At 34.6% G+C, this 14,220-nt stretch overlaps 1 protein-coding gene across 2 annotated transcripts in view; it reads right to left on the reverse strand.

The window, feature by feature from the left end:
- The window catches only part of WASL (WASP like actin nucleation promoting factor), an 87,467-nt gene that overhangs the window by 32,715 nt on the left and 40,532 nt on the right, over window positions 1-14,220 (reverse strand). For both annotated transcript variants that reach the window (XM_081102560.1, XM_081102559.1), the window contains exons 3-5: window positions 13,429-13,515; window positions 11,734-11,830; window positions 8,563-8,586 (exon numbers count right to left, since the gene is read on the reverse strand). In XM_081102560.1, coding sequence (XP_080958686.1) covers window positions 8,563-8,586; window positions 11,734-11,830; window positions 13,429-13,515 — 208 coding nt within the window. The remainder of the gene's footprint in view (window positions 1-8,562; window positions 8,587-11,733; window positions 11,831-13,428; window positions 13,516-14,220) is intronic.

A 14,220-nucleotide genomic window follows, 5' to 3' on the forward strand; every position in this document is an offset into this window, starting at 1 on the left:
GAGAAATTAAACGCGTCCCTGTGACTCCAATGGGAAAATACTCTTGTGTGGTTTTCCCCCAGAGTTAACCCTGTGTCTTTCCCATTGTTGATTTTATTATATACTAGAGGCCAGGTGCACGAATTTGTGCACGGGTGGGATCCCTCGGCCTGGCTGGCGATTGGGGCTGATGGGGGGGGGGGGGGGGAAGAGGAGAGGTGGGCGGCCAGCCAGGGGGAGGGACTGCAGGAGGTTGGCCCCAGCAGCAAGCTAACCAACAACTAATTCTGCGAGGAATCGGGCTCCCTTCTCCCTCCTGTCTGGGTCTGGGGTGCGGGTGAATCAGATTTGGGGCTGTTAGGGCCCCAGCAGTAAGGTATGAATCAGTGCACTGCACAGCTACTGGCTGGTCGTCTGGTTGTTCTGTCCTAATGGTCGCTTTGGTGTGAGCGCGTGCGCGCGCGCGCACACACACACACACACACACACACACACACACACACACACTAGTGGCCCGGTGCACAGATTTGTGCACAATCTAAAGAAATAAATTAGAAGAAAAATTCGTGTGGTAATTACATTACTGCAAAAAATTACATGTCAAAATAGTTGGTCTTCAGACATATTCTGTCGATAACACGCTTTCTTTCAGCTTCAGAGGTACATTATGCCAATAGTTGGTCTTCAGATACATTCTGGCGTCACGTGTGATTGGCGCCAGCGAGAGCTTTATATGTATCATGCATGCACAAGTCAATGTTTATTTTTAAATTGCCAGTGCATGTCATATGTGCTGGCCAGTCAGTCGGTTGGACAGTTGAACAGACGTACAGTCAGTCACTTAGCTGTATCTATCTATCTATCTATCTATCTATCATCTATCTATATAGATATATATCTCCTTTCACTATAATAAATATTTGGCATGAGTACCACTATATGCTAGGTCTTGTGAGTCCTTCTAGAAAATCACCAGTTGTGGAGGTAGTCTTGGGGACCTGAACACAATCATAGAAGAGCAAATAAAAACCCCAAGAAATTGTAGGCTAATGTATATTAAGTTATTACTAAATGCCAATTTGACTACAACTCTTAAATTGTGCTAAAAACCTCAAAGGTAGTCTATTAAACTAAAGAAACACATTTACCTACATGGGTAAATTATATCTCTCTTCCTCTCTATTATTAAAGATGAACTAAAGCTATAATAAAATTATGAAAGTCATCTGCCACTTCATAGAACAATTAAACAATGTGGAAAGATATGTATGTTTAATATCACCAAAACTCAGCTATTTTCCTTCACTATTCAAAGTACACTTATATATAATTATAATATACAAATGTCTAAAAGTTCTATGTATAATTGCATATAAAATTCCATAGAAGTTGCTCATGTTGGCAAGAAACAAAGAAATTCTTCTTGGAAAAAATGGAAGCTAGTGAACAATATGGATAAGTTCGTTAAGAGCTAATTAAGGAATAATCAAGGAATAATCTGAAAATAACTGGATCAAGAATTAAAGATTTAGTGTCTGTTCAAGTCTTCCGATCATTTTTTAACAGGATTGTTTGTTTTGTTGTTGTTGAGTCGCATGAGTTTCTTGATATATTTTGGATATTAACCCCTTATCAGAGAGCAATTGTTTTCAAATATCTTCTCCTATCGAAGCTTTTTAGTTTGATATAGTTCCATTCACTTATTTTTGCCGTTACTTCCCTTGCCTTTGAGGTACACTTCTCCCAAGAAGACATACAAAAGACCAATAGATATATGATATGTGCTCAACTTCACCATCTATGAGAGAAACTACAATGAGATACTATCTCACACCGGTTAGAATAGCTACTATCAATAAGACAAATAATATGTAATACACACATAACTTTCCAAATTGTTTGTTTGATAAGCAAGTGTTTGAGAGGTTATAGAGAAAAAGGAACCCTCATTTACTGCTGGTGCGAATGTAAACTGGTATAGCCCAGGGGTGGGCAAACTTTTTGACTTGAGGGCCACAATGGGTTCTTAAACTGGACCGGAGGGCTGGAACAAAAGATGGACGGAGTGTTTGTGTGAACTAATATAAATTCAAAGTAAACATCATTACATAAAAGGGTACGGTCTTTTTTTTTTAGTTTTATTCATTTCAAACGGTCCGGATCCGGCCCGCGGGCCATAGTTTGCCCACGGCTGGTATAGCCACTATGAAAATCAGTATGAAAATTCCTCAAAAAGTTAAAAATAGAGTTACCATATGACCCACCCCTCTTCTAGGTATCTACCTGAAAAATTTAAAAAAAATTTATTAGCAAAGATATAAGTACCCCTATGTTCATTACTCACAGTGGCCAAGACATGGAGATAACTAAAATGTCTTTTGATAGATGATTGCATAAAGATGTGAGTACATATACACAATGGGATACTACTCAGCCATAAGAAAAGTTAAAATACTGCCAATTGTAACAACATGGATGTTAAACGAAATAAAGACAGAAAATGTCAAGAACCATATGATTTCAATCATATGTGAGATATAAAACTGAAAGCAACAAAATGAACAAATAAGACAAACGAACTCGCAGACACCGACAACAATATGGTGATTACCAGAAGGAAAGGGGCATGTTGGAGAGCTAGAAAAGGGTAGAGGAGATCAAATATTTGATGACTAAGGAGATTTGACTTTGAGTGGAAAACACACAATGCAATATACAGATGATGTGTTATAGAATTGTACACTTAAAACCTATAAAATTTTACTAACCAATGTCACCCCAATACATTCAATTAAAAAAAGACAAAGAAGAATTAAAGGTTAGTTAAGCAATACAGAAAGCTTATTAAATAGTAGATTAAGACTTGGATTTTCAAAGTTGTTCAGACATTAGATTTCCATGCTTGCTGTAACTTCACAAAGTAAGAGAAGTTATTGAGAATACCCAGAATTTGTGTGTTAGAGAGTTGATTAAGGTCATACCCATACCTTTATATACTTATCTAGTGACCTGATGTTACTTATCACTCTCCCCTTTCTGCTTTCTTCCTTCTTATAATTTACCTTTACCAATCAGTAAGAGCAACACTGTCCACAGTAAGATACTGCAAATTATTATTTACTCTCTTATCTTGATACTCAATAGTATAAATAAAACAGGACGTAAGCACTGACTTAAGACAGACTTAGGGAGTACCAGAGTTAGGTGCTCTCTTTATACATACCACCCTTCCTAAATAGGTGTTCATACAGCAACTACAGGGTGGGTTTACAGTTGTGAGTACATGAAATACGGAGTTTATTCTTGTATTATTATTTATTAATAATTATATTATTTTCCATACGAACAACTAAGTCTACTTTTGCCACACCTTTACAAAAGCAACAAATTCACCATTAAAACAAAACAAAAGAAAATTAGCAACTATATAGTTGACCCTTGAACAACATAATGGTTAGAGGTGCTGACTCCATACAGTCGAAAATCTGTGCATAACTTGTGACTCCCCTTACTAATAGCCTATTGTTGACCGGAAGTTTTATCAAGAACATAAACAGTCAATCAACAAGTATTTTGTATGTTCTATATATTATATACTGTAGTCTTACAAATAAAGTAAACTAGAAAAAAGAAAAGGTTATTAAGAAAATCATAAGGAAGAGAAAATACATTTATATTACTGTACATATTTATTGAAAAAAAAATCCTTATAGAAGTGGATTTAAGCAGTTTAAATCATGTTGTTCAAGGGTCAACTGTAATTAGTGTTTATAAAAGAACAAAAAAAAATTTTTATGCTGCTTTAGCTTATATAAAATAATCTATTATACTATGGATGGTCTAAGGCAATGATGGCGAACCTATGTCAGAGGTGACACATGAACTCATTTTTTTGGTTGATTTTTCTTTGTTAAATGGCATTTAAATATATAAAATAAATATCAAAAATATAAGTCTTTGTTTTACTATGGTTGCAAATATCAAAAAATTTCTATATGTGACACGGCACCAGAGTTAAGTTAGGGTTTTTCAAAATGCTCACACACCGAGCACAAAAGGTTCGCCATCGCTGTTCTAAGGTAAGAATTGGATATAGTTAAGTTTAACAGTTTAAATTATCAAAAAAATATATTATTTTCTGGGAAATAACAAAGTAAAGGTTCTTATAAACCCAATTCATAACTCACTAGAGAAAATAGCACAGCATCTCTGAAGAAAGTTCAAAGATGAAGAGACAGAAATAAAAGTGTTATGTGGAATGAATAACAGAGTTTAATTCACACTGTAGTTACACTATGTGGAATGAATAACAGTTTAACTCGTACTGTAGATGCACTGTTTCCATTCCTCTCTCTACCCAAAACTCAGGTATGGATACACTATTACACATCTCTCCACACAGTTATAGAGCCCTGGCATTAGCTATTTAATGTCATTATATATAAATTATATTAGTACTTGTTAAGATATTATTGAAGTCTATATAAGAATATCCAGATTAAAAACATGTTAGAAAATTACTGTTAGCTGGGAAATTTAGAGTTTTTCTAAATGTTTCATTTTATATATGAAAGCTAAGGGCAAGAACCATCAGGTGGCATGTTTAAAGTGACATAATTAGTGACAAAGGCGATGAAGTCTACTTGGTTCCTAGACCACTAACCTTTCTATTAACTCCTATGCTTTCTACCAAACTTCAAACCATAAAGTGATTAACAATAATAATACTACAAATGTTATCATTTTATCAGTTCTCTTAAGTTTGTAGTCCAATAATTCATTATTCAATAAATATTTACTACTAACTTTCACAATTTAGAAAAAAGGTTTTCTACACATTCAAGAAATGAGGTACTTGGTTATTTGGGTTGACAACAGTAATTTACTTCAGACTTTGAAGGTGTTATGAAATAAGTTTAAAGTGGAGTTCTAAAGCCCAAGTAAATATTTGTTTCAAAAGTGACAGTAAAAAAACTGGTAACAGGTATAAGGCAGAGTCATTTTTTAATAAGTACGTTTACAGGAGATCTGGTAACAGAGATACTCTCGAATCATTTCTAATAAAGTTTAGTTTAATTTGCTGTTTATGAAATTACACTAAATATATAATGGAGAGGGCCATTTCCCTTCCTTTTTTGGGAAAACAAAACAAAAAAACAAGTCAGAGGACAAATTACCTTCTTCTGATTAAGGACAACTGTCACAGAAATGGTTTTTTTTTTAAAAAAAATATTCTCATTAAACAGCATTTCTAGTTAGTTTTAAAATTAAAAGAATAAACTAAAGTCTTCCCCTTAATTACATAAAAAGTCGGAACTCTCACCAAGGTAAAATAGTCGAGAAACAGGTGGCCCAGAGGCCTCTGATGTCAAGCAGGCATGAAGTTGAGAACAAATCTTATTGGAAAGCGTCTAAGCTATAAGTGAGACTGACCAATAAAGAAAAAAGAAAGATGTATGGATTAGGAGTTAGTGAGGAAGACACTGAATTGCATTTCAGGAATATATGTTACTTCTACATAAAGTATCCTTTTAATAGTAACATTTGAAAAGGTCTGCTACACTGATAATGTAAATGAGGATCTGAGACAAAGCACGGACAATGCAAAGTGGTGGAGGTGTCCATTGCCACCTAGTGGTATGGCACCCAATGCAGAAAAGAAATGCGCTGCCTCCAAAACAGGGGTCTCCACACAGGAGGGAGAGAACAAGACAATCGACTGCAAAGTAGGAGAAAAATATTAACATTTCTATTAATTATTATTTCATTATTTATTGTAACGTGTTATACTAAAACCATATTATATGTATATTTTGTAAATAAATATACAAATATTGGCAATATATGCTGTGTATTTATGCCTTTTAACGATTCTATTTTTTTAACTCTCGATTTATTTAATGAAAAAATTAGTTTGGGACAACTGCATCAAGGTGTCAGAACTATAGATCTAAAGATTTTTTTTTTTAATATATTTTATTGATTTTTTACAGAGAGGAAGGGAGAGAGATAGAGAATTAGAAACATCGATGAGAGAGAAACATCGATCAGCTGCCTCCTGCACATCTCCTACTGGGGATGTGCCTGCAACCCAGGTACATGCCCTTGACCGGAATCGAACCCGGGACCTTTCAGTCCGCAGGCCGACGCTCTATCCACTGAGCCAAACTGGTTTCGGCAGATCTAAAGATTTAAAACCAAGATCGATCTCAGAGAAAGAAACTACATTAATTATGAGTATCTCTCTTAGTAGAGAAATAAAATTGTGAGATACCACTGTCACATAAAGAAGAATATGCAAATCCTATCTATTCATGGATTAGGTACCTCTTCAGAAATACATTTTATATGGATTGAAAAGGTTAAAATTTTGAAAAACCATAAAGTATTTATATCCTTTTATTATATTATTATTTTGTACAACATCAAATCTTAGGTTACTCTCTCCAAAGAGGCTACCACTAGGAAGCCTTCCCCACTGGTACTTGATATATGCTCACAGAATGCAAAATAATTTAATAAAAAAGAGATGAAAATATTGAGCACATATCAAGGAAAAATAATTACACTACTGCTTTAAAGGCTCACAGATGAATGACTTCCGATTCAGCTGCTTCTGCTTCCTTTGCCTCTGCAACATGCTAGCTGCGTGAACTGAAGCATGTTATTAACTCCCTCTAGGTCTGTTTCTCCTACAAAATCATCTTGACAGTACAGTGGCTAAGTGACTCTGGATGCCGATCTCTTGAGACTGAATCCTGCTCCACCACTTACTAGTTAGGTGATCCTGAACAAGTTACTAACTATCTGTGCCCCAGTTTACTCATGTATAAAATGGGGATATTAGGAGCTACTTCAAAAGGTTGCTGGGCAGTGCCTGGCAGGTTGTCAATGATTGTTAAATAGTAGCTGCTGTTACTATCTTTGTTATTGTCTTCATCGTGATAACTAAGTTATTAAGCATTATGCTAAGCACTTTGAGCACTTCATTTCTCCACAGAAACCCTATAAACTTAGTATTAAAATTTCCATTAAAAGAGAAAGGCAGCCCTAGCCGGTTTGGCTCAGTGGATACAGTGTCGGCCTGCGGGCTGAAGGGTCCCAGGCTTGATTCCTGCCAAAGGCATGTACTTCCGTGGCAGGCTCAAACACTGAGGGCCTGGTTGAGGAGTGCGTGCGGGGGCAACCACCTGATGTGTCTCTCTCACATCGAAGTTTCTCTCTCTCTGTCTCTCCCTCTCCCTTCCAATCTCTCTAAAAATCAATGGAAAAATATCCTCGGGTGAGGATTAACCTAACTAACTAACTAACTAACTAACTAACTAACTAACTAAGAGAAAGTCAAAGTATACAATACTTGGCACATGGTAAGTACTACTGAAAATAGTCAGACATTAAAAAAACTGGGAAGGCCCCGCCGGCGTGGCTCAGTGGTTGAGCTCAGTGGTTGAGCATCGACCTATGAACCCGGAGGTCATGGTTTGATTGCCGGTCAGGGCACATGCCTGGGTTGCGGGCTCAATCCCCAGTCTGGGGCATGTAAGAGGTAACCAATCAATGATTCTCTCTCATCACTGATGTTTCTATCTCTCTCTCTCCCTCTCCCTTCCTCTCTGAAATCAATACAAACATATTAAAAAAACAAAAACAAAACTGGTAAGGCAAGTAATCCAAAATTAATATTTGGTTCATGTTTTTATATTGGAAAATAAATTTAAGGACAAAATCAGAAAGCAATACATCTGTTTAAAAGAAGCAAATCCCAATAATCACTAACAGTTGTTATATAGTAAGAACTCTGTATTATGTTAAGTGTTTCTCTGAATAATTATTCTAAATTCTGATGAGAGGATGTGAGATGCTTTTAAAAAGGAGCAGATATATTCCCCATTATAATGAAGGCTCCTGGGGCGATAGTTATTTACTGTCACAGGGTCAGGAACACCATTTAAATGTGATAAAAGTCATGGATTCTCTCTCCTCAGAGTAAAAATCATAAATACTTACAAAATTTAACACACAATTTAAAGGAGGATTTATAGAGTCCCTATGAGAATCTCTGCCCTAGAGGTCTGGGACTTTGTCATTTATATATTGGTATTACTTTTACTATACAGTATTTTAAAAAATATATGAAACCATAATATTTCATCAAATTAAGGAGGGTTATGTGCAGCTATTATTAGTTCTAAACATTGAAAGGAGCTAGTTTCATATTACCAGTGTGAAATAATATTTTGAAATAAGACAAAAAGATAAATCTAAAGTAAGAAATCAATCAACATGCTAGGCAAAATTTAGTGCCTTTAAGGAAGATATTAAAACTAGATTGCGCAGTTTCTAAATTTAATTAATTGTGAATACAGAATTAAGATATAAGATTAGTGATCTATGTAGTATTCCTTCATCCTAAAAAAAAAGCCAAATGGTACATTTCTAAGTCTCATCTATCATCTGTTATTTTAAAATAAGAACATAGTATTAGATCAGATATTAACTAGGTATTAATGTATGATATATGTTTCTATAAGAATTAAACTATAATCTAAGATCTTTTTGATCAATAATTATAAAAAAGCTTACCATTAGGGGCGTCTCGTCTTTTCTCTGTTAGAAAATAAATTAAAAGAATATTATTAGACATATGTAGTACAAAAATCAACATAAAAATTTACTTAAACTCCTGTCTTGATTGATTACAGGTGATTAAAGAAGGTTTCTCTGAGGAACTGACAACTGAGAAGACATCTGAATAAAGTGAGAGAGGGAAACATATTCAAAGGCCCTGAGAAGGAAATAGCATGAAGGAACAGCATGAAGGCAGGACTGGAATGAGAGAAAGGAAGAGTGGAATGAGATTAAGTTAGAAGGAGAGCCAGGGACTGGACAATGTAAGGTCCCAGAGGCCACGGTTAAGGTATATAGATTATATTTAAAAGTTTATTCTGGCTACTATGTAAAAAACAGATAGTATGAAGCACAGACTGGAAGCAGGGAGTCTAGTGAGGGAGTTGTAGTAGTCCTGAAGACGGATGATGGCTTTAATTAAGGTGACAGCAGCAAAGGTGGTGAGAAACAGATCCAAGACATATTTTGAACGCGGAGCCAATGCGACTCACTGACAGGATTTATGAGGGACCATGGTGAGCCAGAGAGATGAGAGGGAGCCAATGTCTCTTACTGAGATGGGAAGACTAGGCAAGGAGAAGGAACAGGTTTGATTGGGGTTGGGGAACATGGTCAAGTGTTCTGCTCAGATTGCTAAATTTGAAGGCTATTCTGAAACCCAACTAAGGTGGACAAATCTGAAAGTTGAAGAGAGGTCAGCAGTGAAGATAAAACTTTGGGAATCATCAGCATAGAGACAGTTTCAAAGCTACAGGACTGAGTTAAAGCTCAAAGTTAATGAGAATACTCAGATGTCTGAGCAATGGGGCAAACTAAAAAAAATACTGAAAAGCTGTAGCCAATTAGGCAGGAGTACAGCAAAGAGAACTGCTATCAATCCTTTGTATTCATAATCTCACCTACCAGGTTTGACACAATTTTGGTTTAAAAAGTTCAAAGTAGTTCAAGAACTTTAAACAAATATAATTTCCAGATATTTTTAAATTAAGAATTCTCCAAAATTATACGACAAAAACACATACATGATAAAATAATAGATTATAAACCACTATAATCTAAAATTAAGAATCCTGGCAATGGTAAATATATTACTCCATCTGGTGGCCTCATGAAATAACTTTCTGAAACAGTTGAAGTAATTTAGCCCTATCTATGTCAATGAATGTCAATCTCCAATTTCCAAGATGATGTTAACTCTGCATCCAGAGAGGAAATACTTCTTAAAATTGGTGATGACACAGATGTGGACATATATTGAGATAAACATGAAGTTGAGAGCGTAAGTTCTAAAAAGCAATTACTTAGATGACACTATCCTCACCTGAGAAGCATTCATGTAAAAAAAGGGAGGGTTTGGTTGAACACGGAATGTTAATACTGTGAAATGTCTGCTAGAAGCATTAGCAGAACAGTGCTTAATCAAATCAAGCATCATTTTAGTGTGACAGTACAGCCAGACTACTTCTGGAGTATGGTATTGAAATCCGGACATCATATTTGAAGTTGGATCATTTCTTCAAATCTGGACCATGTGAAGAAGACACAAAAGTAGGTTCAGAGCAGTGTACTCAGGATGATGAGTCTATAAACTCCATCATGTGAGAAATAAGAAAATAGAACTAGACTCAAGAAGTACATAATAGATGGAACAGATAACTTCTAATATTAAATGGCTACTGGGAGGAAAATAAAATAGACTAATTCTTTTTTGCCCCAAAAGTTGAACCCCATGCATGTAAGTTAAAGAGAGGTAGTTGGAATTTGAGTTAGCATGAAGAGTTACTAAATGATGAATCAGCTCCGTCCCTAATGTGATCTTTCTCCTTTTGAAACACTATGTCTAAAAGCTTAGGAACTATATCAAATAGAATTCTTATACCAGGTAAAAGAGTAAGTGACCTACTAATTTCAAAGTCACTATTATATATTTTAAGAAGTATTCTTTTACTCCTTTGTATAATGAAAATGTCACATATTTTGACTAAAAAAAGTCCCAGGGAGCTCCTGGCCTATGACCAAAACATGTCACTGAAATACGCACAGAACCACAAATAATTCCATAGCAATTAAATCCTTTCCTAACATGGAATCAAGTGGTAAATGCCTTAGGCGTCAAAAGAAGTAACAAAAATAATAGGCCCCTAATAATTCTCCTATTCACTCACTACAAGTGGAATATAATAAGTGGGGCAACAACTTAGTTCATTTTATTTTCAGTATTACCTCACCTCCCACTTGCAAACCCTTTAAGAGAACAATAAAGATGTATAAACTGGAATATATGCTTTTACATTCCTGTTTTCCCAATCCAGTTTCTACCATTTTTACGGCTTATTTCCTCTTATTGGTAAAGTACAATCGTGAATATAGTAATCTTCAAACTGGGGTAACATGTACCCGTGCATGTACAAAAAGACTTTTCAAGGAGTATACGGAATGGCTAGTTTTAAAGGGATTTACCTGTTCATCCCAACTCCATGTGTTATTTTTCCTACAACTGCTCTGCTTAAGATAATTATGGAGAGGTTCACCTTTCTTAAATCACCCCCCTTCTCCTACTTTACAACAGAAAGGCCTGGCACACTATTGTCAAATAGTTATATACCAAAGAATTTAAAGCTCTGTACTGCAATGCATCATTTAATTGTTTTACATGCATTAGCATTGTATACATTAAACTAAGTTCCTTATGGTTTCATCATTTACAACATTAGGGACAAAATAGAGACAAGGCAATGTTTATAGATCTTGTTTGTAACTTTGCTTATTTGCTTCAAGACTTGCCTAAAATATCTGTTTATAAAGTATGAAATACTTTTAAAAATGTAAGTTATAGTGTCATAAAAATGCAAATTTAAAAGTCAGTATTTAATTTTAAAGGTAAGGATTAGCAACTTTTTAAATAAAGGACCAGATAGTAAATATTTTAGACTTTTAGGTTTTTTTCTGTCATAACTATCCAACCGTGTTGTGGCAAAAAGCAGTCATAGACAGTATGTAACCCAATGAGCATAGCTGTGTTTAAAAAAAATTTTATTTACAAGAATAGGCAATGGGCCAGATCTGTCCTGTAAGCCATAGCTTGCTAGCTCCTGTTAAAAAGAATTAGAAAAAAATAAAACTTACCAGATTTCCTTTGTCGTCGGCCCAACAAGTCCGTAACTGCTTTTCGGAATTTTTTTGCTTCTTCTTCATTGGCAAAATTAAGAGCAACTTGACAAGTCTAAAATATTTTCATCAAAAAGAAAAACAATAAAAAACATGAATTTAGTTTTATATAACAAAAAGGTGATAACTAACAGAAGCACATTTCTGAAGTTTAACTTTATTAAAAGATAAGAACTCATTTTATGACATGAATAACTTAAGAAGGCAAAAAGTTAAAAGGTAAAATAAAAGACTACTATTAGAAAAGTTACCTATCACAGTAGATACTCAAATATTAAACTGAATATCTTCAAAAAAACAACAGGCAAACTGAATCTGATCCTTCAATAGAGCTCTGTAAATAAGCTAGATGTGAAAAGGCAGACACTGGAAAAGCTGGTAAAATGCAGATCAACTATCTTTACTAGTTTGTTTTCATTTTGCAGCTTAATTACAGGCATTATTTAAATTACAACCTTAATTCAGGTAAATTATTAAAAATATAGAAACATACTGACATTATTATTAATGGCAATTAATACATACTTTAATATGTATATATTTATATCCTATCAAGAGATATATGAAAAATCATAGCTAAAGAAAAAAAACTGTCAGAAAAGATACACGATCTAATCCAAACCTTTTTCATTGAAGAACATTTACAAAATACAAGTATAAAAACAAAGAAAATTAATTCACCTATAATCCATTCACTCAGATAATCCCTGTGAGCATATGGTATAAAAATCCTTCTAACATTTTCCCCAAGTATATGCAATACATTTTTTAAATTGCCTCCCCCCCGCCCCCCCGCTCCATTTACTGTATTTTAGCGCTCTTCTAGGTCATAAACTACTTTTTCAGAAAAAAATTTGAATGGCAATAGAATCTTCAATATTTAAAAGCTACAATGGATTAGTGAACAATTAAGACTTCGTTTTCATACATAAGAAAACACAGAGAGATTAAACTATCTGCCCCAAAACAGAAAGATAAAAGAAAAAGAAAAAATCAGCCCAGCCCGCATGCCTCAGTGAGGTCACAGTTCGATTCCCGGGTTGTGGACTCAGTACCCAGTGTGGCATATGCAAGAGGCAGCCAGCCGATCAATGATTCTCATCATTGAAGTTTCTATCTCTTTCTCCTTCTTCCTTCCTCTCCGAAATCAATAAAAATATTTCTTTTTTTTAAAAAAGAAAAAGATCAAACTTCCTTTCTACAATAGCAAATTACATTTACAGTCCTCTTTAAAATCTTTTATTTTTGCCCTTATATCTTAGCCATTTCTGCCCGGCTAACATGGCCCAGGGGTTGAGCATCGACCTATGAACCAGGAGGTCATGGTTTGATTCCCGGTCAGGGCACATGCCCGGGTTGCGGGCTAAATCCCCAGTAGGGGTGTGCAGGAAGCAGCCGATCAATGACTCTCTCTCATCATTGATGTTTCTATCTCTCTCTCCCTCTTCCTTTCTCTAAAATCAATAAAAATATACATAATTTTTAAAAAAATCTTAGCCATTTCTTCCAATGTAGCTATATCTATGAAGTTTTTAAAAGTAAAATAATTCTTTTTCTATTCAATAGTTACACAGAAAACTCATAAATGCTTTCCACAGACAAATGTAAAAAGCAATTACGTTAAACAAGGCAATAAAGAAAAATATAACTTACATCTCCAGCAAATGTATGAAAATATCCTCTAGGACTATTATATACAAAGTTATTGTATAGTTCTTGCTCCCACAATAGTTTCCCATCCTAGAAAAAAGTAAAAGCTGGAGTTACCAAGAAAATAATCTCTAGGAATAAAACAAAGAAGATGACTACTATTAAGGGAATTATTTATATTAATAGCTTTTAGATATACACATACAACATATGTAATACATAAGTAACACACTATAATCAGAATTTCTTAATAATACTAGATGTTTCTCTCATAAAAAGTACATACCATGTGAGTTTAATTCCGTATGCTATGATATTATCTCATTAGCCAAGCATTCCCAAATACAGTTATACTTGTTCAATTACATAACTAGAACAATTACTAGATCAGCAATGTTAGATAGAATACTTTTGTACATGCACTGATTATCAATGCATAATTTCATCAGCAATATTTATAGACTGTATACTATTAAATATTACAGAAAGAGTTCATGTTCCTTTTCTCAATTCTCTAGCAGGGTCAAATATACCTTTTCTGTACTGCTCATTAGCAATCTATGAAATCCTAACTTCTGCAGAGTAGCCTCCCAATTAAACACTGGTATAAATATCAATCATGTGCAGAAAGAAACCAATGATTAGAGTGCACCACGGTTAAACAATGGTTAAGAGAGCCATGGATGACTGTCATACCTATGGCCCTAGTATAAGAAATATAATTAACCTTAATACCAAAGGTGGCTAATTGCAAGTATTCAGCAATGGTTATCTACAATTGAAAATAAGTAGTTA

The sequence above is a fragment of the Myotis nattereri genome (genome assembly GCF_964212035.1).
Source record: "Myotis nattereri genome assembly, chromosome: 11".
NCBI lineage: Eukaryota > Metazoa > Chordata > Mammalia > Chiroptera > Vespertilionidae > Myotis > Myotis nattereri.